At 50.0% G+C, this 25911-nt stretch overlaps 1 protein-coding gene across 1 annotated transcript; it reads right to left on the reverse strand.

The window, feature by feature from the left end:
• LOC122389058 (metabotropic glutamate receptor 3-like) lies at positions 1 to 22575 on the reverse strand. Its single transcript, XM_043380726.1, has 16 exons — positions 22357 to 22575; positions 21961 to 22120; positions 18680 to 18816; positions 16087 to 16232; positions 15783 to 15970; positions 15247 to 15395; positions 14767 to 14987; positions 13624 to 13790; positions 13160 to 13288; positions 12436 to 12566; positions 12087 to 12279; positions 11331 to 11783; positions 10865 to 11072; positions 10177 to 10346; positions 7804 to 7884; positions 1 to 206 (listed from the first exon to the last, which is right to left on the reverse strand). The coding sequence occupies exons 1-16, from the start codon at positions 22573 to 22575 to the stop codon at positions 40 to 42; spliced, it is 2919 nt and encodes a 972-aa protein (XP_043236661.1). The 3' UTR covers positions 1 to 39.
• Positions 22576 to 25911: the final 3336 nt, after the last annotated feature.

Genomic DNA, 25911 nt, shown 5'->3' on the forward strand with positions numbered 1-25911 from the left:
CTCTCTCTCTCTCTCTCTCTCTCTCTCTCTCTCTCTCTCTCAGACCGAGTGTTTGCGGCGCCGGAGGAATCCCGCGGAGCCGAGGGCGCTCTCCCGGACGATAACGCCACCTCGCAGTGCTGTGATGTTCTCCCATCGGCTGAAGTCTGGCCGGAGAGCGGTCACAGAGGTCACGCGCGCCGGCGAGTTTCCGCTGACAGAGCTCACTGTGAAGGGAGGCAAGGTCACAGGTCATTAGGTCACAGTGGGAAGGTGCGGACTATACAGGTCACCGACTGGTCATTGTCCGAGAGGCTAGGTCACTGACGCACACTGGTCGGAAACGCTCCAGCGAGAGGCCAGCGGCCTTTCCGCAAAAGTGTTTTGCTTGTTATTCCACAACCAGTGAAGCAAACTTCATAAAACTTTGCATACCTTCTCTGTCATATGTAAGCTATCATTTGGATGTCAAGCACTAAATATATGACGTGAATCTGTTAAGTTATGACGTCATAATTGAGTATAATACAGGATCTAGCACCACTTTAAGTCAACAAGGGAAATTGGGAGCTGCTATTCGGGCACCGGGAATGGTTTCATGCACTCCTTGCAAGGTCCAGTGCTTGACTTTAGCATTGTTGACTTTGCGTGACGTCATTTATGACGTCACTAAGACCATGTAAGTTTTTCGTCAATAACTCCTGAACAGATGGAGCTAGATAGTCGGGAAAGCAACCATTGGACTCAGGAAGACCTGCCGAATCGAATGCTATGCGATATGACCTCCTTGAACCATTTTCGTGACCTGAGGGGCTCCGACCTGACCTTGACCCGAGGTTAACACCTTAACCCTCGCCGGCACAGGAGGGTGATGCAACCCCCCCCCCCCCTAAGGTTTTTCGCGAATAACTCGCGTAAAAAGCGGCCGATCGCGACGAAACTTTCAATACCCTTGCATTGATCAATTTTACACCTACCCTGAAAATTTTATGGCCCTGACCCTAATGACCTTTGGCCTGTGACCTCTTTTCCGTGACCATGTTTGGCCGAAATCGCGATTCGGCGTATGTCGGCTCGCATTAGCCGCGCGTTTGCAAGCTTTTCGTGGTTTCAAACGTTCAAACATGTGATTTGATGTTGCTCCCATACATAAGGATGGGTGTCAAGGTTACCTGAAGGTCAGGTCAGGTCATTGACCTTTGGTGACCTCGGGTGACCTCGGTTCACTTTTTCGAGTTTTACATGTTTCTAGGCTAGTTTTTGGAGCTGAATTCTAATTTAGCAACCATTTGAACATTTACGAAGTAGTTTTGGTGCCTTCGTAACATGTTACGAAGCTGTCAGAGGCGGTTGACACGTATTACGAATACCCGTCACAACCCCTACCGGTTGACCTGACCTGACCTGGCCCGACCTGGTCTAAATGCTTAAAGACATCATCTCTGATCAAAACTAATACGATATTCGTGATCAGCACCCCGGAAAACCACATAGCAGCCACAATTTACGACTTTCTAACAGGTCCCGATTTCCCCGGTTTTCGGGTCATTGACCTGACCTGGAAGGTCACCCGTTGACCTAGGACCTTAAAATTGGGTATCATCGGCTTCCTCTCGTGACGGGCAACACGCTCGTTTTTTCCGCGAGGCTCTAGCTCGATCACGGGCCAAACGCGAGGGGGGGTCGTACCAACCCCCCCCCCCCGCCTTGTGCCGTCGATTGACGCAAAAGGACGTCAATGGCCTGTGCCGGCGAGAGTTAAGTAGACTTCACCCGAACACCAAGTAAAGCATTCAACGCGCCTGAGCTAGACAAACACGATTATGCCAAAATCGCGGCAGTGCGACCATTTTTGGCAAAGTAATTAACCTAAAAACGAGCCCGTGCCTTGTGGCACTTACCAGACATAAGAGGTCACTGGCTGACCTAAGACCTTAAAATCGGGTAGTACCTAATTTTTGCGTCTTATAACGGCACAAAAGCTTGTTTTTTTCGCGAGGCTCTAGCACAATTAGAGGCGAAACGGCGAGGGAGTTGTACCAACCCTCCCCGGTCAATGTAGAAAACCAATCGGTCCGGCCAGGGTTAAATACCGGAATTGTGATCTAATGTAAAAAGACGGCCCAAGGTAACCCGACGTCAGTGACAGGTGTCCTATATTTGCAGCGTCCTATATTCACGAAGGTTTCAATTTCCACTTTCTTCAGCCGAGTGATGGTTGTCAATAGCAGGCTCTCTAAATGCAAGCCGTAATCGCCACGCAATACGTGGAAGGCTTTTGATGTCAATACATACATAAATGCATACATAAAACGCGCTTTTCACAAAATTCATAAACTCAAGCGCATCTGTTTTAATGACCAGTCAACTACGCATGGATGCGTACAGGCCACACAGGTCAGCGTAAGCCGGGCGCGGCGGCCGAGCCGAAACTGGGGCGGGGCGGGCGGTAGTTGGGTAGGAAGAGCGGCTCCTGCAAATTTTGCGCAAATATGCGCAGTTAGCTTTTATGTTGCCCTGGTGTAAATTTAAATCCTACTTCATCTCACAAAAAATCAGAGTGGAACTAGATGGGACTACCTGTTGTTTCCTTACCTAAACTTTGCAGTTATATTCCAGAATCACTGTAGGAGAGCCTTCATAAAAAAGCTATAGTACATCTTAGTTAGGGAAAAAGTATACCAAAAAATTTGCACTGACCAGTCGGCAACTTCATAACGAACATTTTGATGCATAATATGTGGGATTTCAATTTGGCGTCTATCAGCAATAAGACTCTGAATATCCGGCTCAAGAAACCTCTTGCTCCGCGTCAGTTTCCGAGTTCTGGGATACCCCATCTTCGGGGACTGATTACAGCTACTTTTGGTCACCCGGATTAGTTTTTTTGGCCTAAGTATAATAATTTGATCAATTTCAAATCGATCTATATAAAAAATAATCCGAAACTCCGGAATCGCCCGTGGCCTCTCGTGAGGGCGTTTCCGACCAGTGTGTGACGGGTCACTGCTGGGTAGAGGTGTGCCAAAGCGGTCACTGGTGGGTCGCCTCTTACTATAGTAAACGTCGTGCGACGGGGTTTTTCGTGCAACATGAGTGTCACCGATATCCCTCGAGATTTCCTACGTACTTGGCACGTAGTATGCATCCATGCACTGAGCAGCATGGATCGAGGACAATGAAATGCATGGTAGAGGGGCGGTCACCTGACACATAGATACCGTTGGCTGTTTAGCGATTTGATTGCGAATATATCTTACTTGCCGGAACGCTCGCTATGAATTTTCATTTCTCGAATCGCACTCGCTCGCAATTTGTAACATGTAGTGTTTCCTTTGAGAAAATCCCGTCAAATGGCGGGTGCCCTTCGCCCTGTACCTTGACGTTAGTGGCCTTGAAACCACGACAGGTAGCACGCACCCACCCTCAACGCGCTGCTGACGCTTCCAAATTAGCATTCAGTCACGCTTCGGCGTATGCCCGCGGCGAAGACGCCGAGTAGCAGTTATGCAACGAACCGTGCGCTCGGCGTGTTACAGAGGTGTGCTTGTCTGCGCTCCCCTCAGCGCCGACTGGCCTTGTGAATGTCTCGGGTCAGAGGCGGCACCGCTACTGAGCCAGGGGAGAGTGAAGGGCCTCGATGCCACATTAGATGCTCAGTACGCTGTTGGTCAGCGAGCAGCACGCTCGGTGTGCACACTGCAAAAGGCTGTCAATACTGGTGTGCACAGTGCGAGGAGAGAGTGCAACTGGCAGTGTTTCGCGTTTGGCTGGTGCTTCAGTGATTGCGGGGAGGAGCAAACGATCGTATGAGCTGGAAGAGCGTCTACGATAATCTTTTGCCCCAAGAACAGATTAAATGAGTGCCTGTGATCCTGCGCTACCAGCTCAACTGGTAAGGCTGGTAGCTTTCTCCCTACTCAGCGTTGTGTTATCCATTGACCAGCCACCAACTCAACCCCCTACATGGGGAACAGTCGATCAGTTTGTACCCCTTACCATCGGGAACAAGTCAGATGAAGAGAGCGTCTCCCAATGCCCGGACAACCAGTGCCTGGCTCGAAAGGAAACAGCACAGCGTCCCGGGCTGTGGGATCTCTTCTCCTTCGGATGTTTCTGTGACGAGGAGTGCGCAGCCTTCGGAGACTGTTGCCAGGACGCTGGCGTGTCCTCTGCGGCGCCCGAAGGACTCACCTGCTCGTACGCAGACGGGCCGCACTATTACATGGTGGTACGATGTCCCGATTCGTGGCCACACGACGCCACGCGGCGGGCCTGCGAGACGGATGCCATCGGGCCATCTAAGGACCCGCTGGCCACCCTGCCTGTGACCAGCCCTCGGACGGGAAGGACCTACCGAAGCGCGGCGTGCGCCCGCTGTCACGGTGACACGGACGGAGCGGTACTCTGGAGCACCCTGCTCCGCTGTCCGGTGACCGGTCCGGGCGAGGCAGAGAACACCACGGCGGCCAGCCTGCGTCAGAACGAGGACGGAATCTGGGGAGTGGTGGTAACGGCTAACGGCACAGAGTCCTTCAGGCCGTGTCAGCTGGAGCTGCAGCTGCCCCGGAGTCTGGGTGACGAGCACGTGCGCGGCTGTCTGCCGGCGGTGTCTGAGTGCGCTCCGGACTGGGTCGGGCCCGAGACGGCCGTCCAGTGCGGCGCCTATACGGGCCGCGTGCTCGACCTGAGCAGGGCAAACAGGCGAGCTGAGCCGTTCGGTCACGTCTACCGTAATCTGCACTGTGCACTCTGTAATAGGGTGCCGGCGGACGTGCTCGTTTGCGGCCGACTCAGCAGGTTCCGAGGTGGCGGCGTAGCCTACGCCAGTCCTCCCTACCCGTCGTCCCTTCCGTTCTCGATTCTGCTGGACATTTCTGACCGCTCGGGCAGCGGGACGGTCGGGGCGGTCACGGTGTGTGATGACGGACGCCTCTGGGACCCTTTCTTTCACAAGTGTCGGCACATTTTCTGTGATGACGGCTACACGTTGAAAGATGACACCTGTGTGCCAGAGGTGGAACTTCCTGATGACGACGGCGCAGAGTCCTCTCAATTCAAACTCTGTCCGAAGTTTTACCTGACGGCTGACGAGTTCGAGAACCGGTCTGATGGCAGCGTCTACGTTCAGCTGTACGACCAGCGGTACGCCGAGGAAGAGTTCGAGCTCAGAGACGGCGAGCTGGTGGTGTGCTCCAAGTCAGGCGACTTCAGCAAGTTTGACGCGGCACTGGGCACCCTGTCGCTGGTGTTTGTCGTCGTGTCCATCGTCTGCCTCTGCTGTCACCTGGCGCTGTTCTGTCTGGTGCCCGAGCAGCGCAACCTGCCCGGGAAGAACCTGGCGGCGCTCTGCGCCTGTCTGCTGGTCGGCTACATCTGCTTCGTGGCGGCGCCGTTCCAGGAGCCGGCCTCCGAGGGCTGCCGAGCGCTCGGCGTCGTCATGTACGCCGCCTTCATGGCGTCGTTCTTCTGGATGAACGTCATGGCCTTTGACGTCTTCATTTCACTCAGGTATGCACAGAAAAATGCATGCACGTTCTCAGGATTAGTGAAACCAAATAACTAAGTGTTAAGCAACGTTACACCTATGAACGCCCTGCCTATACTTATGAACGCTATACCGATGCACGTTAACGTTTTAACTATCAATATGAAGAGCTCCTAGACTACTTTCTCCTTTCTTCTGCCTTCACAGACATGCCATGACTGAACTCCGCGTCGCCTCCGGTGAGCGAATGAAGACTTTTCTCATGTACTCTCTGTACGCGTTCGGCTTCACCGCCGGTCTGGTGGTGGCGGCTATCGCTACGGACACCTCTCAGCACACGGCACCCGCCTACCGCCCTGGCTTCGGCGACCGGGTGTGCTGGTTCAGCCGGCGGCGCGCCCTGCTGGCGTTCTTCGCCGTGCCGCTGCTGGTCATCATGGTGGCTAACGCGGCGCTGTTCGTCGGCAGCGCGCTGCTGGTCCGCAGGGCGGCGCAATCGGCGGCCGCCATTACCTGCAGCCCGTCCCAGGTGGGTCCACCGAGCGCCAGAGGTGCAAAATCGGGGCGCTGTGAGTCACGGAGATCGGGAAATGTTTTACTACCTGACAGCGAAGAACAGTTCTGAATAGCCTTACTGTTTGCTTCAGAGCTTAAAAGTAGGGGATGTAAACGCTTACTTGGTGAGGTCGATGAAAAGTGAGACACTTTCAACATAGCCGTCTTGAGAACTGGAGTCCGTTATATCGCAATGTGTGTCCCAGATATAACCAGCGACATATGTGGCTCCGTTTCACAGACGAATCTGAAGCTGTACTGCCGGCTGGCGGTCATCAGCGGCCTGTCGTGGGCGATCGGCCTGGCCGCCGGCTGGGTGGACTTCCCGCCGCTCTGGCACGTCTTCGTGGTGCTCAACACCCTGCAAGGCGTCTTCATATTCGTGTCATTCACGATGGCGCGTCGTGTGCGTGGCCAGGCGCGCCGACACATGTCCCGTCTGGCGCGCTGGAGGGCGGCTGGTGGGGGTTCGATCGGAGCGGCCGCCAGTGCGGAGGGTGATGGTCCGCCGGCCCCGGACACCACGGAGACTCGGATCTAGGTCCACAGGCACTGCCAACTAGAGACTCGAAACTGGAGAGAAACTCCGGCCCCGCCCTTCACAGACACTCGGAGTTATACCCGCCGGCCCCAGCAGCTACAGAGACTCGGATCTAGGACCGCCGGCCCCGGCAACTACTCCGATCTAGAAAGGACAATCGGCTCCGGACACCACGGAAATTCTGACCTACATAAAGAGGACGGCCTGCACTGACTGCAGAGACTCATCTAGCGAGGACCACTGGCTCCATCGAACATCATTTTGGCCATCATTCGGCGAATATTTCTAAGTCAAAAAGGACATTCGCCACTATCTTTGCATGCTTCTTTGCCTTCTGCGTCCGTGATGGTGACAGCAACCAGCCTCATCAACCCAGACACCCGGCGTAGTGAAGGTTATCCTCCTGAAAACTTGACCTAGCCAATACAAGTGATTGGTGTAGCCTACATAAATGATTATATTCGAAAGCACGTTTTGTGTTACCAAGGGAAACGGTGGCTACAAGCCACTAGCATTGTGGCACTCGGCTCGGGAACTCTTCCATAGCGACCATTGTGCTGCCAGAAGCATTCCTATCCATGGAAAAAAAACACGTCAGACGCACTCGTTGTGTAACAAGCGGCCCATCGGCTTGTCACAGGCTGAATGGCTCGTGCGAGCACACGCGTGCACACAGACTGGTCCGGTGCGACCACGGGCCGACCGTTCTTCGGAGAAGGTGGCCGGGCTGGGGAGTGGAGACCGTCTCGTGCACACTATCCTAGAACCGGGGCCAGGACCGGACAGCGGTGACCTCTCCGGACGGTATGGGGCCACCGGTGCAGGAGAGAGGCCAGGAGAGAGGCTGGGTTCTAACGCCTAGCGGACCTCTGCCTAATCGGCGTGATGGTGCTCCCTCGGAGCCGATATCGATGACGGTCTGAAAACTGCTGACTCAGGAGCTAGAACGACTTAGATCCGGCCAGTTTGAATAGATAATACTCATTATGCGCTCAGGAGTTAGTAGCTGATATGAGCAAGTCTTTCTCAAAAGCCTTGTGTGAATATACGCAACATCTTCACTTTTTGTGCATGTGTATTATGTTCGCAATTCGCATGTTTGCGTTTGTTATAGGACTCGGGATTTATATTTCCCAGTTTGTTGGTGACTGGTGTGCAGTTGTTTTGTTGACAGTGTGTGTTTGATGTTTGTCTGTGGGTTCGTTGGTGTCTGTTTCGTTGTTTGTGAGTCGGTACGTACCGGTGGGCGCCAGCGCCGGTCCGTCCGAGCCGCAGGAGCTGGCTGGGTGCTGGTGGCAGCACAGCGGGGCCTGGCGCCGTCCTGGAACAGGGACGGAGCGGGGGCATCAACCATATGCGACGATGTTTGTGATGGCCTGAAAAAAAAAACTTGATTGAATGAGTGAAATGAGCGAGTAGGTACCTAATATAACGTTGTTACCTCGTATGAATGATTTTAAACGACACAATTGAGACTGAAAGTAATTTCGTAGCAGCTTGTTTCTTTTACGGCATAGTGGTCATATTTTCGTACGAGACATCTAAACATTAGGCTACATGTAATAGAAATGCAGTTTCAGCAGCTGCGTTTCATAGGCGCAATGCCATTTCTTATAGCCCTTTTTACATGTGAAAGAATGTTATTATCGCATCGATACTAGACTATAGTATTTAGCCTCAGCTTTTCAATAAGCTGTTGTCCATTTAGGTACTGCATTTCATAATTCAATTTGGCTATTAATATGAACGCGTTTTGTACCATATACATTAACCCGCGCCGCACTGGGGGGGGGCTATTTATAGCCCCCCCCCCTCCAGTTTTTCTGCAATAACTTCCAAACCGCTCGACGTATCGACGCCAAACTTTCAATACCTTTGGCTGCATCAATTTGACACCTTGTGTCAAAATTTGAACTTCGTACCTACCATAGGTCGGCCGGAAATGACGTCAGAGTGACGTCATTTCCGACCGATTTCGACGCAAAACATTGAACCACGGCAATCGCTCCCAAGAGCTCAGTTTTGAAGCTAGATCCAATTTCTTTGCATGAGAGGACTCAGAATAGACTGCGCTATCAAACTGCTATCTCGGATTTTCAAAACATTTTAAAATTTCGAAAATGTTATATAAAAAATTCAAAATTTATTTTTTTTACATTTTTTTTCAAAAATTTTTGACTTTTCGAAAAAAAAACGGAATATATGTGATAGAACGCATTATTATAACTAACTCTAGCAAGTTTTATTTAAATATCTTCAAAAATGGCCAAGTTATACGCATTATTGCAATTACTAATTTTTCAAATCAATTTTTCAGCACGAATTTGACATCTTACGCCAATATAAATAGCACCATCGTGTTCCTGAGCTCAAACTGCATCCAATAGACACCTTGTTTGTTGAAAAATTTTAACATCAAAATTTGACTTTTTTTTACCTGAAAGTGACCTGACCTAAGCTAAATTTGACTCAAAATTACCTCGTAAGACACAGACGGCATAAAATTCGAAATGTTTGGCCTAAATGGACCATACAACATGTGTCACGTGACCGACGGATGATATAATATTTTCGTGACCTGTGATGACCTGACCTTGACCTGAAAATCAAAGTACAAGTTTGGTACCCTCAGAGTATCTAGAGCATCTGTTCACGAGTGTGTGAACCAAAAATGAGCCTGATCTGACTTGTAAGACGGCGGCCAGAGCCCAAAACGTGAAGAAGCCAAAATGCTAATAATTTTTACTTTGACCTGACCTGTGACGTCATCGGTGACCTCGAGGTCAATGAAATTAGGTTTCGATCGACAGTTTTTCCGGGGCTATCAGACGCCGTTTGAATTTTGACGATCGGCCCATTAGTTTTGAAGTTAGGAGGGGGGCTATGAATAGCCCCCCCCCCCCCCCCCAGTGTTATACGCAGACCCCAGTGGGGCGCGGGTTTCGGTGTGTCCTACTATTCAGCCGATCATCGTCAGCCATTCAAGGCGTCCCTCCACGAACACCCAGCTCGTGTCCAGTCTCCATGCCTGTGAGAGGCGGCCTCCCCGGGACGGGGGTGGGGTGCGGGTAACCGCAGTGCCCGTCCGGTCGATACGGTGTTTCAGGTTACAAACCGTCCCAGCGGCGGACCGGAGCCGGCCCGAGCAATACCACAAACGAGCAGTCCATGGACAGAGTGGACACAGCTCCGCGCTATTTGCGCCCCACGCCCGGTACATTTCCGGCGACCAGCACTCGACACCGTGACCTCTGGCACACGGCCAGCGTCCCACCGGCCCGCCCACACAGGTCGGGCAGGTCACGGAACAGCATACAGACGCCTTTCATGAACTTCTAAATGGCATGAGTGAAGTAAGTATCCCTTTATATGAGCTCAACTATCCCCTTTATTGTTGAAAACAGGATGAAATGGAACAGAGCTTCGTGAAGTAAACGCAAAACAAGCCACGATCGCGAAGTTCGCTGATAGAAATCATTTCACGAACATTCTGATGCCTCTACTGACCTCTGTGCCAACATGTGACCTAAGTCGTGTGCCGATTGACCTCTCTTCTGACCAGTGACCGTGTTTCGGCTCACCTCTGCAGCAGTGACCCCAGTGACCCGCTCACCTCTGGTGCCGCCGCTGCCGTTGATGAGGACCACCGGAGCGGCGTGGCACGCCATTGTGACAAACGTGGTGTTACGGTGCGCCATCACCGCGTCACGCGTGTTCTTCTCGGGCTTCCATAGCACGACGTACATCTTGGGGAAGAAGAGGCAGGCCAGCTGCACCAGGCCGCTGTGGAGGGGGAACAGAAACTGTGCGATTGACGGCCGCGGGGGAACGGATCCGATGGCCTCAAAGGCCGGCATTGTGGGAGATGCGATAAAGAGAAATCCATTCATGTATAAACAAATACGGAAATTCGTAAAATAGCATTATGATAATGCTAAGCCTATGCTTCATGTTCCATTTGCATTAATCAATTAATTTAAATGCCCGCAATTGTCATCGCTTTTATGTTTGAGTATATTTTACATTCTCTTAAGCAGCGTCACAAGCTCAAATGAGTTGGAACCCGAGCCAGTTTTCGTAAAACAAACGGTTTAAGTGCGTTACATAAAGCAACCGGGATATGCCGAGCGGAAAACTCCGCGACTGGCCCTAAGCCTTTGAGCCGATAAAAGCTTACAGTATCACTGCCTAAGTAATTACGCATCAGGCCGACTCTCGGCGCGGGGAGGGTCGGGAGGGGACAGCTCCGGGAGGGTCGGGAGAGGACAGTTCGTAGCTGTATTTGGGCGCCGCCGACTGACCTGAGGGACAGCGACATGGCAAGAGTGACGGTGCGCAGCGCGTGGTCCGAGGCGGCGATGTAGAGCGGCACGAACGCCAGCCACAGCACACAGGTCGTGTAGTTAGTGAAGACGATGTAGCGCGCCTCGTTGAATCCGCCCGGACATTTGCGAGTCTTCACGGCGTATACGGTGCAGAACCCGATCAAAATCAGAGGGTAGATCAGACCTGCGGAGATGACAGGGAGCCGAGCTAAATCAGCGGTATCAATCATACGAAGGGGAGACAACAGCAGCCGATTGGGATCCGCGAATAGATCATACTTTCTGGAACAACAGCGGGAAACTCATGGAAATGGAGACTTTCTCCTATCTGTCTCGGCATCCCCTCTTTTCCCTCTCTCATCCTCTCCCTATCCCTCTCCCTCTCTCTCTCTCCCTCCCTCCCTCCCTCCCTCCCTCCCTCTCTCCCTCCCCTGGCTCTCACCGATCAGGTAGGAGCTGTCGTCCAGGCCGTCACAGATGAGCACCCGCTGCTCCCGAGTGGGTGTCACGACCAGAGTGAGCGGCGGCCGGTAGAGCAGCCAGGCGGCGTTCACCAGTACCTCCAGCGACGTGATAAGCGCCGTAATCACCAACTGGGAGCGCGGAGAGGTGTAGCGCGTGCGCGGCTTCCGCGGCCGGCCCGTGAAGATGCGCGAGATCCGGTTGGTCTTGGTGACGATGGCCGCGTAGCAGACCGTGTAGCAGAGACCGAGGAAGAAGCGCGTCAGACCGCAGCTGAGCTCGCTCGGCCGCGCCACGATCACGAAGGTCAGGCTGAAGGAGAGCAGGTCGCCGAGCAGCAGTAGGTAGCTGAGCTCGCGGCCCGACGCCTTGATCACCGGCGTGGAGCCGTGTGCGGCGAATATCAGACCGCACAGCACCGTGATCACTATTCCTGACGGAACAGAGGGACAGAAAAAATCAGCCCACGGATGACCCTGGTTGAAACAGAAATCATATCCCCGAAGCATTAGAGGAACATAAAATATTAGTCCGCAAAGGCTTTGATAAAACGATAAAGACTGAGCAAAAACGATTTTACTCACCAATGATTTAAGACTTTCATTAGTTACCAGCGTATCTTGATGCTATAGCGACTAAGTTATCAAAGAATTTGCTCAATTCCAACTTGTCCGAATGCCAACTCTGCTCGACTGTTCATCACGTCGTCGTCCGTCTAATGAAGCAGCCTACATACCGAACACGGCGAATGCGATGGCCGCCAGCGCCCACGGGCTGGAATAGTCGACGTGTTGCAGCGGCACCATGACACAGTCGCGTTTGGAGGGTGACGGTAGCGAGCCGGGCGGGCACTCCTGACAGTCATACTCGTCGACCACCCTCTGGTAGTGGCCGCACGTGCGGCACGTCCAGCAGCAGAGGTCGTTCTCCTGCCGGCGCCCGGCGTGGGTCAGCAACAGGCGCGTGAGAGGACGGAATAGCTGGACGGCGATGAATGATGTGTGGATAGAAATGCACTCAATTACGCCTCACTTATTATATGCATAGCCTCGGATAACTAGATACGCTGCGTCGTCCTGACTTACCTTTTTGACCTTAACTTGATTTATTTGACATGGAGCGCTGCAGCTGGAAAGTGGAAATGTGTAGTTGCTGCGAGCCTTGAAGCGAGTCTCGTTTCTCCGCAGCTCCAGGTTTGCCTTCCCGTCCTCCCTCACTGTGGCACACAGCGCAAGATGCATTGGAGCGAATCGTCGTCATTGGGGCGAATCAATACTTACCGCAGGTCGCAGCACGAACGTGCTGCCGCATTGCATGTTGGACATAAAAATTTACAACTTTATATTGGACAATCTTCCCTAGCAACTGCTCTGCCTTTCACATTTCATATGCAATAAACCTTATTCCATAGTGATACCTACGTTTTATCTCATAATTTTCGCGTGCAATTATATCGCGGCCACAAACAACTTAACACTCTCCTGGAAACGTCAAAACAGCCAGGCCACCGCAGGTTCACTGAAGCGTTGCGCCAGCTTTCCGCCTGATGCCTTCACGTGAACACCTTCATTGGCCCGAATATAGCAGCCCTCAGGGAGCGGTCAGCCGAATAGGAGGTCAGAGAGGACGAGGCCATTCCTGTGTAGCGGACTAATGAAACGAGCCACATAGGCCGCCGTTGTATCCGTATGTGAACAGAGCCGCTGTTCTCACATCAATAGTTCATAAAAGGGCCAAACCACACAATGCCGTTTGAACTTGATGTTTGAATGTTTGAGCAGCGTTAGGTGAATATCGAGTTGCACTCACGGGAGTACTGGCCGACAGTTTTCCACGAGTAGCGGCCTGTTAGGTCGTCCCGTTGGAAGTTCAGGATGGAGTAGCGTGGCGGCCCTTCCCCGCTTCCATTCATAAATCGAAACGACTGGCTGTTCTGGTCTGAAAAGAATGCAAAAAAAAAACGTTATGAAAAATAGTGTAATTGTTTGGGTCCTGGTGAACTGCCCAATTATGAAACTTCTTGGCAAGGGAAAGTCTACCACGAAATGTAAGGCAATAGTTACGAAGCAAAGTAACATTAAAGACTAAGGAGTATAGTCATTTTAGTGCATTTACAATGCTTCAACTAAAATATTATCTAGAGGCAAACAAGGGAAAAAACATCGGAAAGCAGTGTACTGCAATGTTAAACATGGCAAAAGTAGAGAGTGCCTGCGATTACGTCCGCTAAAAACTCTCAGACGAGACTCCTGCCCAATCTCTTGTGTCGGCACCTTTGAAGACGACGTTGCTGAGGTAGCGCCGGAGGTCTCTGCCCTCAATGTGACCCATTTGGTGACAGAGGCCTGGCCGGCCGCCGCACAGGTCACGGTGCATGTCGTCCAGCGCCGTGGCGAACGCCCACGTGGCGTCCCGCACAAAGTGCAGGTACGTCTGCTGTCTAATGAAGAGGATCATCAGACGGTGCACAGCGCGGCTGCGGGAGTAACTACTTACATGTGCGAGTTCTTCGAAGACAAGATTATGGCATAACAATGAGGTAAATGACATAAATTACTACTAGTATAGCGCCTTATGGGGCGACTAACGGAGCGAGCGAGATGGTGGGCCTTGCACGTGCGAAATTGCTAGGGGGTACCTCCAACTGACTTGTGCACGGCACCCTACTAACCGGTCTCTAGCGATGTGCCGAATTTGAGCACAATCGGCCCAGCCGTTCTCGAGATCTGGAAGCGGCACCCTGCACGTGCGCACGTGCAAAATGGGTCCCAACTGACTTGTGCACGGCACCCTACTAAATGCTCCGTAACCGTGTACCAAATTTGAGCGCAATCGGTCCAGCCGTTCTCGAGATCTGGAATCGACCTCTGCACGTGCGCACGTGCAGCAGCACCCCAACTCTGGCACATGGATATGCATTGCCTATTGGGGGCCTACCTACATGCCAACTTTCAGCGCAATCGGCCAAGTAGTTACCGAGATATTGCAACAATTACAAAAGTGACACCTCTTCGTTTTGCACGTGGCACGTGCATAAGGGGTCACCTACATGCATCGGGAATAGTCCAATACTTGGTAGAAGGAATGAAGCTACCCTACAAAAATTACCGCGTGTAAATCGGTCAAGTGGCTGCTGAGATATAAGCGTCGCAAAACCGTGACCACGGCCGGCCGCTCATACTCAGAAATTTCCGTTAATCTAAGGAAAGACTCCGCTCGCTTCGCTCGCTCCGTAAAAACGTTATAACAACTTAACTGAAACGTTAACGTTCAAAATGATTTTTTAACCGCACAATTGTAAAATAAATACGATCGCTTTTGTCAAAAATCATAACGGTATTTTTTAAGATAGTTCCATAAGATCTATGGATGCATTTGATAAGTACAGAGTAATTATGTCAGTATGGCCTCGGTACCTGTAGCCGCCGCCGACGGAGAGTCGGACGTCAGGGTCACACTCGGGCCGCCGGTCCCCGTCCGCGGGCTCGGCGGACAGGCGGCAGCCGAACGTCTCCTCCCAGAACTCCGCCAGCCACGGGTTCCGCTCCAGACTGGTCGCGGAGCGCGGGTCCAGGCTGTCCATGTGCGCGTCAAACCCGCTCAGGCGCTGCACCAGCGGCTGCACCGAAATGGTGCCCTGTAACCAGACCACCGCGCTGAGCTGAGAGGTGACTTTACGCATTTTCAGCACATTTAAACGTCTTTTTTTGACTTGATGATTTGCAAATATGAAATAAACATGTCTCAAATAGAATGTTTTGCATACTTTCCTAACATCAAGTCGTCAACTCGTTGCTATTGATATCCATGGTCGAATGGATAGATAATAAATATGTAGGTGATTCCACAGATCCCTATTGACTATTTCTGTTCCCCGGAGTTGTCCTCGGACCCACCTCGATCACATCCTCGACTCCGTTGACGACGGTCTCACGGGAGGACCAGGCGTCCGATCCGATCCATACCAGGCCAGCCGTGTTATTGCGCGCCTTGGCAGCGTGCATCAGCGACCCGGTCGCCATCTTGTCCGCAAATACGACCACCGCTGCCGGGCAGACGGAGCGGGCGACCGTTCGAGTTCGGGGGACAAACAAAACTGTTTCTCTTGGTTAGGTGGAGGGGAGGCAGATGTCGGGACGTGCTCCAGGTAATGGCCATAAATACATCCGTGATGGGGATTTAAAGACGATACAAAATGTGCGGTCACTCTGGGGGACTGGTAACGATGGGGGACTGGCAACGTTTATTAGCTCGCTGACTCTGTAATCTATACTTTGGCGTTTAATCCGGCGTACATACACCAATGATGTCCAGTACATCATTGATGTCCAGTACTCCATCGATCTTATTACAGTGACAAGTCAACATGTCCGCTCCATTACCATCAGTTTCCCCATGTCTCTCCGCACGGCTCCCCGGGTCCGATACTGACCTCTGGCGTTGGTCTTGTTGATGAGACTCTCGATGACGTCGTCATAGTCTTGACGCTCCTGATCGAGCCGCAGCGGACTGGAGAAGCAGATGCCGTAGCTGGAGGCCAGCTCCTCCAGCTTCTGGAAGCCGCGGTTGCCGTAATCCGAGTTGGAGTAGACGACAGACGCGTGCGTCCAGCCGAAAACCCTGCACCACGAGCGTCCGTGGTCAAACACCAATAAAGGATTACTTTTATGCTCCAATCAATTTTCAAGTTCGAAATTGTTTCGTAAGCTACATGTAGAAATTATCAGCCAGCTTACTTGAGTATTTCCAGTATGGCCGCCGCCTGGTTGACGTCCGACGGCACAGTGCGGAAGAAGTAGCTGTACTTTGGTCCGTTCAGCGTGGTGGATGTGGAGAGGTAGCTGATTTGGGGAACCTCGAAGTTGCGCAGGAGATTCGCCACCTGCGAATACGACGCAGTCTCGACTAATGCCTCCTTAAAAGTTAATTGCGGAAATCGATTTATTTTACAGATTTTGCAATGTAAAACTCCTTATTTACGTGAATACCTATATCGCAGGTGTGCTCACCTAATCACAAATTTGACACAGCCATATTATACAGCTACCTACTCTACGGATTCAACAGCTCAAAGGAAACCAGTGAATAAGGAGTTTTCTCCTATTACGTAAAGACGCTGAGCAAGGCATTTTCAGCCTGAAGCTTTGAGCTCGCTTCTATGAAAGCGGTTCTAAGTCATCACCTGATGCATTAAATAACGATAATTTTCTACGCATTTGAAAGGCACTGCACTGAACCAAACGGATTAATCAGCACCAACTAAGCGTCGATTGCCAATGAAGTACGGATCTTATTTGGCCCGACAGGAGTAACAATCGAATAATTTTATTATCGTTTTATGAACGGTGAATTGTATAAATCAATCACGCACCGACAAAAAAAAAAGAAGAAGAATAAATTGAAAGCATGAATCATCGACTGTAGAATGGAGATTGTGCCCAACCATCTGTCAGGCTGACCTGTACGGAGCCTCGTAGTCTGTATGTCAGGCTGACTGTATAGGTACGGCTCTCGCGAGATTAAGCCGGTGCGAGCGACTTTAGCGAGTGTCATTTGAGCGAACGTCATTTGAGCGAACCATTTTCAGCGACTGGCAACTTAGCGAATATCAAATTGAGCGATTATCAAATATAGCGATTATCAATTTCAGCGAAAGCTATGTTTCAGCGACATCTTTTTCGTCGACTACAGTTTGAGCGACTGTCATTTCAGCGAGACACTTCATCGTCCCGTAACGGTGTATATTTTCTTTTTTCTTTTTTTCTTTTGCGAGCGTTCGTACAACGAATGTTTCCGGACCTTTACATGGTTATCCCGAACTGGATGGCGGATGTCACGTTCAAAGTTCAGACATTAAGCTCCAAATTTAATGCCACATTTCTAAAAAATTCCAGCGGTTCGATTTCACCCTCCCCCTGCTGTTTGCCAATAATGATGACCAAACGTTTGCTCAGAGATTCATATTGCTTGTGCTGTTTTTTCGCGAAATTCCCCCGCTTGAATTTGGATCAGTTCCCCATGTTGTAAAATTTGTTCTTGCCCCAAGCAACGTACGAATTTCTAGATATTTGGGTGAGGTCCCTGAAACATAGACTGGATCCCCCTGTGCCATCCCTCGAGTTTATTATTGGTCTTTGGCATTCATTCCATCGCACTATCTCTCACGTTCCACATTTCCAGATCAAAGTTGCAGAATGAGGCCAAAATGAGGCCAGATATTTTTGTGGTTTTCAAGCTTAAAAGCAAAAATTTATAATATGCCGCGCGCAGCTTTGAGCATGACACATACCAAGCGGGTATTCCAAGGGCAAGAATTCCCGAAAAGTAGCAAATGATTGACTTCCGTTGCGTTCGGTTTCGCTGTAACTGTGTTCGCTCAATTGGTCCCCCATTGACCTCCATATATTCGCTCAATCTGGTTTCGCTTATTCTGGTCCTCGCTTAAGTTGATAATCGCTGTGATTGAATTCGCCGACTTGACAATCGCTGAAAAAGTCAATCGCTTAAATTGATAATCGCTGAAAAGGCTTCGCTCAAATGTCGTTCGCTGAAATGACGCTCGCTCAGGTGTCGCAGAACCAGATTAAGCGGTAGGTTTTGCACTTTTACATTTCCGGTTAGTTATCTCAGAAACTAATCGATCTACGATGAAGCCATTTTACACGATCATGGCCGGCTTGTTACTCAACAAGTCTATCGCATCTTCAACACTTAAAGGAAATAGTTCACTTTTAACATGGGGTTTTTAGCTGGAATAGCAGTTTCGTAGCTTGAGCTGAGACCAGCACAAATCAGGAGCTTTTACGGCTCAACGATCACCCTAGACGAAGATATTCCATTTCTCGTTCCGAAAAGAGTGCCTTGTAGAGGAATGCGTGCCTTGCACAGGAATGCAGCCACGTCATCGTCAGCCAATCAGCGTGCTGCTTACAGCCAATGCAGTATGCGTAGGTTTGAGCTACGCAATATGATTGGTCAATGCGTAATAAGCTTCCGCGTCAAACATTATTTTACATAGAATATAGTTCGTCCTATATTAAAATATAGAAAATAATTGTTTTACAAAAAGGTTTTATTTTATTTCATGATTATTTTGAGCATAAAAAATCATAAATCAATAGCAAAATACTGATTTCAGGAAAGTGGACTGTTTCCTTTAAAAGCTTAAGAATACGAAGATATAGCATGAAGTACACTAAATTTTCTGGGTGCAAAACCTACCGATAAAACCCGCGAGACCTGTACATATGGACGGTGAAGACTGCATTTGAACATTTATCTGTCAGACTGACCCTATGGAGACTGTCGCAGACTCCGTGAACGACTGACCTGTATGGAGACGGCGCTGGACTGTCCGCCGATCACGCCCACCATACGGTCGTAGCTGTTGTTGCGGTATGCCGGAGGCTGACCGTCCCCGCAGACGAAATCGACACGGTGGTGGCGGTTGGCCCGGCTGAAAAACCCTGCCGAATTGCCACGACCGTGTCAGCGATACGGTAGGCCCTGGTCGGCGCTATATAAAAAGGGTACAAAGGAAGAGTGTGATGAACCGAATACGTAATTTTAAGGCCGTCATAAAAAAACGAGAGATGACTGATAATTTACTAGTAGTAAAAGCAGTTTTGCAATAGCTGTCACATACCGTTTCCATTTTAGGAATTGGTCCAGTAGCCATGTGGAGAACAGTTTTGATGTGATGGTAAAACAATGATCGGTCATTTTATCCAATAGGCATGCTTGAAAAATGTGCACCAGTACCTATTCACTTTAAAATGTGCTCGTTCCCCTACAAATACGTCCTCACTGATCAATCTTAACCACACCCACCAAACATGGGCGCAATTATTTCACAATATGTCACAGGCCGCGGCAATTAATCTACATTAGTGTTATTATGCACGCTACGCATGTCCAGCCATAAATTATACGGTGAACGCCAAACCAATTCTGCCCGTGATCGGTCAGTGTGCTGCGTTCCCCGCGAGTCGCTCTGACTGGTTGTTGTTGCCGAACTATTTGCTATTATTAGCTCGGGATGCGAGCGATTGCCAATAATATTCGGGATAGGGATCGGCGTATAAGTGTCGATGTTTTCTCAACTTTACCCATGGAACACGTGCGTTAAAGTTTAAAAGCCCGCGTTTCCCATTGGTCTCGCGTGACCGTGGGAATTTTTATCGACGAACCACTATCTCTCAATTAGAAATTGATGGCGCCGGTTCAGAGCTATTCCCCGTGGAGCTTCATTTGCCCGTGCAACTTTTGAAGATATTCGGCAGTCACATGGATAATGGATCTCATTACAACTGTGCGCAGAGATCCATAGTGCAGGAGAAGTTTACTAACAATGCACAGTCAGTACGTTGACAGGTCGCTGCCCTCTCTTCTTAAAACGTTCCTACACCTGAACGAGCATCTAATTGTGTCTACTGTACATACATACACTGCGCTCGTATAGTGTATATGTTGCAGGCACTTTAGAAAATCAGTCAGTTTGTAAAATGCCTAGGCATTTTACAAAAAGACGGCTGTTTGGAAAATGACTGAACGCAACCAGGCTTTTTTCAAAATGGCTAGCCATTTTACAAAATGACTAGGCATTTTGCAAAATGCCTGACCAGCATGGAACGTAGATCCCACTACAGATACTATGGCCAACAGTTTTTGGACGTCTTCCTATACCATATAGGTACGTGTTCAGCCTGTAGCTGATCGATTTGAAGCTCTGTCATCTGTGATAACGACAATGCTGAGTAACGACCAGGTTGAGTTGCAGACTCGGCTGTAGCATGAAGCATTGTTTAGTTAACGCTGTAAAAACTCCCAAGTACATCAACGCCGTTCATGTTCTGCCTGAAACTAGACCTAACAAAACCAGCCGGAGACCGGCCCTAGTCAATAGGCAGGCCCGGTTGATGTACAATTACATGTAGACGAATGAGTGTAGTCTTTGTTTGATTGTGCCATTATTAAAAAACACGTTCCAATTTAATTATAATTTCCCACTCCTTCTCTCTCATCCTCACATTTTAACACGCGCAGTGGAAGGGGGGGGGCGGATTCCGCCCACCCCTCCTGTTTTTCGCCAATAACTCGCGCCGCAAGGTTTTCTTTAGGTTTTCTTCCTAACTTTTCTTTGGAATAAAAAAGCTCTCTGATCACAATGAATATTAAAGCAATAATTAACAAAACACGATTAATTTTGCTCTGTCGCAACAGCTTTGAGTACCTACTTGCATGGTCCCAGTTAAAAATATCAAGCTCCACATCGGGAGAATCATCAGGTCGCTTGGCGTAGGACGAGAGCGTTGGTATCAGAAGACACTAACGCCTAAGTGTGTGGGATCGAATCCTCGCGACCTCTAATAGTTTTACAGATACAGGCCGGCATAGGGCCAGTCGTTTGTTGACGCTCCAGATCGATCATTTTAAATCCAGCAGCGTCGCTGACGTGGGGGTTGGAAATGCCGCGAGCCTGCACTTCTCAAAATAGAGGTAGGTATGGACTTCCCACTGCTGGACTCCTCTGATCATAATGCTGGACTCCTTGGTCCACCTACACGCTACCAAAACGTATATAATTAGGTACTCGTATCTACATACAACACACTGCTCAGTCATTTTGTAAAATGGCTAGGAATTTTGTAAAATGCCTAGGCATTTTGCAAAATGACTGGAGAGTCAGTCATTTTGTAAAATGCCTAGGCTTTTTGCAAAAAGCCTGGAAAATCAGGCATTTTGCAAAATGCCTAGGCATTTTACAAAATGACTGATTTTCTAAAGTGCCTGCAACATATACATGCATCGCCCAGCGCATCATAATGGCCTGTTGCGACTTGCGAGACGAACATCCTCCCGTCATTGTGCTGTTGGTTGTCGACGATCATCTCTTTGGGTCACATCGTCCGTGAAAACGGCGCACGTATGACCGGAGACTGATTGCCCATTACGATATCGCGATAACACATCATTCATTCTCCGTGTGTGATCGACCGTGCGTCGACGACATCCAATATATGGCGAGGGATGCGTCAGTGCAATAGTATACGTGTTCTCGGAAACAATAACACTCCTCTCAACGGATATCATATTCTATTGATAACGAACTTCGTGAACGTCAATAGACGTAACTTTTACATACATTAGGCTTTCGAATAGTTATATTGGAGCTTCACGGGGGCGAAGGATATGAAGAACGTGCTCACTGCACAATACGAGTTGTTACTGGCCGGTGTTCATAAAGCGGCCATGGACGCTCAATCACGCATCGCGTGATTGGCGTGACTGGCGTCTAATTAAACAGTATGCATAGATACTGCATGCACATTAGCTGAGAATGAGGAAAATAGTGGCATAACTCCAAAAAGTTTTGTTTAACAGCACCATTCAATCAGTTTCTAGACGGACCGGGGCCAGTGTAGGGATGTAGGGGCAGCCCGGTATATCCTACCTCGGGCAGCCCGGTGCACAATCATGTGGCTCGACTTGCCGCCCGTGCTTTGCACCAAAGTAATCTTGTTTTGCACTACCTTGAGTGTACATACGCAGTTCTAGCTGCTTCGTGTGGGTAAGTATGTATATCCGGCTGCCAGCGCGGAAGCACTGACCTTTGACGAACTCCATGGACCTCTGCAGAGCCACCGAGTCAGAGTCGCAGGAGTCGAGCACCACGGCGCCGAGTCGCACGCCGTTAAGCATCTGCGGACTGTTGTTGATGGTGTCCAGCGTGAACAGCATCGCCTCCAGAGGCTGAACGCCGTCCTCGCCCTGTAAGCCGTCACTGGTGATTTATACTTGGTAAACGATATAGACTTCATCCTCTGAAATATATTTTATTGATTTGCTAACACTGTATGATTTTTCTAGAAGACAATATTTATGATGCGTTATTTCTTCACAATTTAGGTACATAAATACTTATGTTATTGAACCTAATCCCACGTTACTTATAAGCAAGGTGCCAGCAAGGATCGGTGCCAAACCGAAACATCAGAGCCACTTGCCTGTATGCGTCCGCAGTCGGCGTCGGACGGTCCCATCTGGTGGACGGGGAACAGCGCGCCCAGCAGGATGTCCCCCGAGTAGTTGCCGTACACGGTGTGGCTGCCCCAGAACGGCGGGCGCTGGTTCACGCCGTGGTCGGGCTGGAGGGCCGCGGCCAGCACCAGCTCCGCGACCAGCCAGCTCAGCACCAGCTCCACCGTCAGCCCGCTCAGCTCCATTCTGTGGCGAGCCGGTGCTGACTCAATAACAGGCATGCAATATGTAAAAATAAAAAGATATGCTTATGCAATGTGTTTAGTTGGATTTATTCTCGACATATTATGAAATCACGGTTGCGTGACTTACTTGTCATAAAATAATTCATTTATTCTATTCTCATTTTTATAAGAAGTGGCACGTGGAGCGTATCTACCACCACGAGCTCACACTTTACAGGGCGCATCTCTCCTCCAGCTGAGCCCTTGCTGCCCGTAGCGATAGCAACCAACATCGTGACTATTTAGGAGGCATATCGGTGGTTCGCAGGACATCCTCATACTTTACGGCCTAACTTCGGTGAGCCGCCGGCATAAACGTGAAGCGGTCTCGGCGCCTCATTGCAAGCCGCGAATGTCACCAACACGGTGAACGAAAACTTTACGAAAACTTTAAACTTGCTATTATGGATCACGAGTCAATTTCATTTCACTTTTCTCGTTTCACCGATGCGTGAAGGAGGTTTAGCCCTATTCCTGGCGGGGGGGGCCTCAGGAGCCCCCCCCCCCCTGAGGTTTTTTGGTTATTTCTCCCAAACGCGTTGAGCTAGGAAGCTCAAATTTTCTGACTTTTCCTAAAAGGCTTCTACGCAACATGTCTGAAAATTTTGAGTTGATCTGACCTCAGGTCAGGTCACCAGAGGCGGTTTGGTGACCCTTCCTCAGAAAAGTTTACAATCACGCCAGAGCTAGAGTTTTTGACCGATCAATTTCTTCTCTTCAGGGTTTAGTTAGGGTACCAGTATGTGCAATTTGTATATCTCGGAATTTTGATATCGGTGACCTAAGGTCAGGTCAATTTCGCGACCTCCCCATTATAAGTCAATGGGGGGAAAAATCAACTCCCTGTTTTTACCACTAAAACGGGTCGGAATGGCCCCATATACCATACATGACTTCATATACGATCAACCTTCACTACCTTGAGGTCTGTTTTGCTGTTGGGCAGCTGTGAGGTCATGTGACGTCATCAAAGGTCACCAAAGGTTTTTGGCCAATAACTCCGTACAGGAACAAGATACAGACGCGTGGATGGTCTCATTGTGTTCAGCTCGTCAAGACGCATCGAATGATATACATGATGACCTCGAGGTCACGTGACCTGAGGTCAACCTTTGACCTTGACCTTTCGAGGTCAACATATATATCATTCGATGCGGATTGACGAGAGGATCACGATGATGCCCTTAGTTTGTTCCTATCTTGACTAATTCGAAAGTTATTCGAGAAAAACTCTCTCCATATCTAGCGCCGCCATTTTGACTTTTTCGACCCCTGTGACGTCATCTTTGACCTGACCTGAAAATGACCTTAGTAAAAATTGTAGATCTTGGCCGTGCGTATCCGATGCCGTTTACCGCTTGTCGCTATCTTGCTTCGTTCTCGAGATCTCAGGGGGGGGGGCCGAATCGGCCCCCCCCCCCCGCCAGTTTCTTGTCCCGGCGGAGCCCGCCAGGAATAGGGTTAGGATGCGCAATGCAGGTAACCGCAGTCCGCAGTCACCATTACCCGATATTTTTTTTTTCATTTCTGATTGCCTGACAACTGAGAAAGGCTAAAATATCTGATCAGAGACCTCTTGCACCAAAATCCTCTTGCACCAATGCTTGGGTTATTTTGCATCGTATACCCAGTCTAAGTCTCAAATGTAACAATTTGCGTGCAAAATTTAGCAAGCACATGTAGGATTATGTATTGGGCTATTGCAAACAAATTTACCACCGTTAGATTAGCTTATTCTGAAACCGGTTTTTCGATTTTACCTAGCTAGGTAGTTTGGTGCAAGAGGCCTCAGTAGAGGTATGTACTTGTCTAGTCCGACTTAGAGCGCAGTCGTACGTAGGGTCCCAAGAAGGCGAGAACAGTGACCTGTCGCAGTCATCCCATTCCCTGCAGGCTCAGCTGGGGCTTCCGGCCTTCCCTGTCCTCATCATAGCCTCTCATATCATCGGCTCATGTCGTAAACCTGTCACGTGTTGTATTAGCGAAACCACGGCATGAGATAACAGGACAGCGGAGGCGCCACGCGTCGGAACCGTGCAATGCACCAGAGGAAATCAGCGAGGGCACATCCTTTGCGGCGTGTGTGTGTGGGTGGGGGGGGGGGGGCTTACCTACATATTTGTTAGTGTGTGCCAATGCCTACATTAAATTTGTTATCCCGAATCTGATAGCAAGGAAGCTAAAATCAAGTGCCCTATAACGCGTTTTTTTTAATAACAGCGCTTCACCCCCCCCCCAAAAAAAAACCTTGTCCCGTAGGAGCAGCTGAACGTGATTTCGTCTTTCACTGAGGCAAGGGTTTTCCGATGAAGGACGACGAATGTCGTATGAACTATGCCGCTGGCCATCTCGCCTACATGGACGGTATCCTGACTGTGATTACGGTCCGGTGTAAGCCCCCGTCCTCGGCAGCCCACCCCTGGCCTGGCACGGTGCCGGCGAGTGGGTCGGCTGTAAGTGAACCTTTCCCTGCCGGCAGGTGGTCCGCCCGCCCGCATCCCCCGACCGGAGCCGGCGGCGAACGCAAACACGTAGCCACGCGCGGCGCGCTGCCGGCGGCGGCGGCGGCGGCCCTCTATGCTGCTGTAGGTATATTTACCACGGCCGTCGGTGGGCTGTAAAAAGGCTCTACACACAACTCACAGCGTCCCGGGAGAGGCCCAAGCCGATACGCAAATCCACCGTGTTTCGCTGTGCGCATCCCCCAGGCGATTTTTCATTCATGGGCGGGCAGCCTACCGGGCTTCCAGAAAACGTCCATTATTTTTTGTGGACATTTAGACGCAGAATTTACACCAGTATGTGCTCAAAGACGATTTTGGGAGATCCAGCATGACTAATAAGTTATAGTAATATCATGGATAGCGCTAATGGAAACGGTGAATCGTTGTACTGAGCATACCTACCGTGATTATACGCATCGCTTTGACGAAGCCCACTTGGTAAAATGTCATCATGCAATTTTTTAACCGAAATTGAGGCTAGACAGCCCCGAGCTGCTGTCCCAAGTATCTGTCATACTATCACTTGTTCATCATGAGACAGATCTAAATGTGCCGTGTCTAGAAAACCCCTGGGGCATCACGGCGACCGACGTGTGGCATTGATGGAGCCAACCAGGCCGAGCTAACGATGTCAAATGGCAGACTGGTCATTCGTCATAACCAGAGTCGAAGCTTATACTTGAATTTCATTTATATCCAGTATGTGGTCCCACCTGTAGTCAGGGTTCTGACCTTAACCCTCGCCGGCACAGGCCATTTTGCGTCCTTCGACGGCACAAGGGGGGGGGGGGTT

This window comes from Amphibalanus amphitrite, unplaced genomic scaffold (genome assembly GCF_019059575.1).
Source record: "Amphibalanus amphitrite isolate SeventyFive unplaced genomic scaffold, NRLGWU_Aamphi_draft 000343F_arrow, whole genome shotgun sequence".
NCBI lineage: Eukaryota > Metazoa > Arthropoda > Thecostraca > Balanomorpha > Balanidae > Amphibalanus > Amphibalanus amphitrite.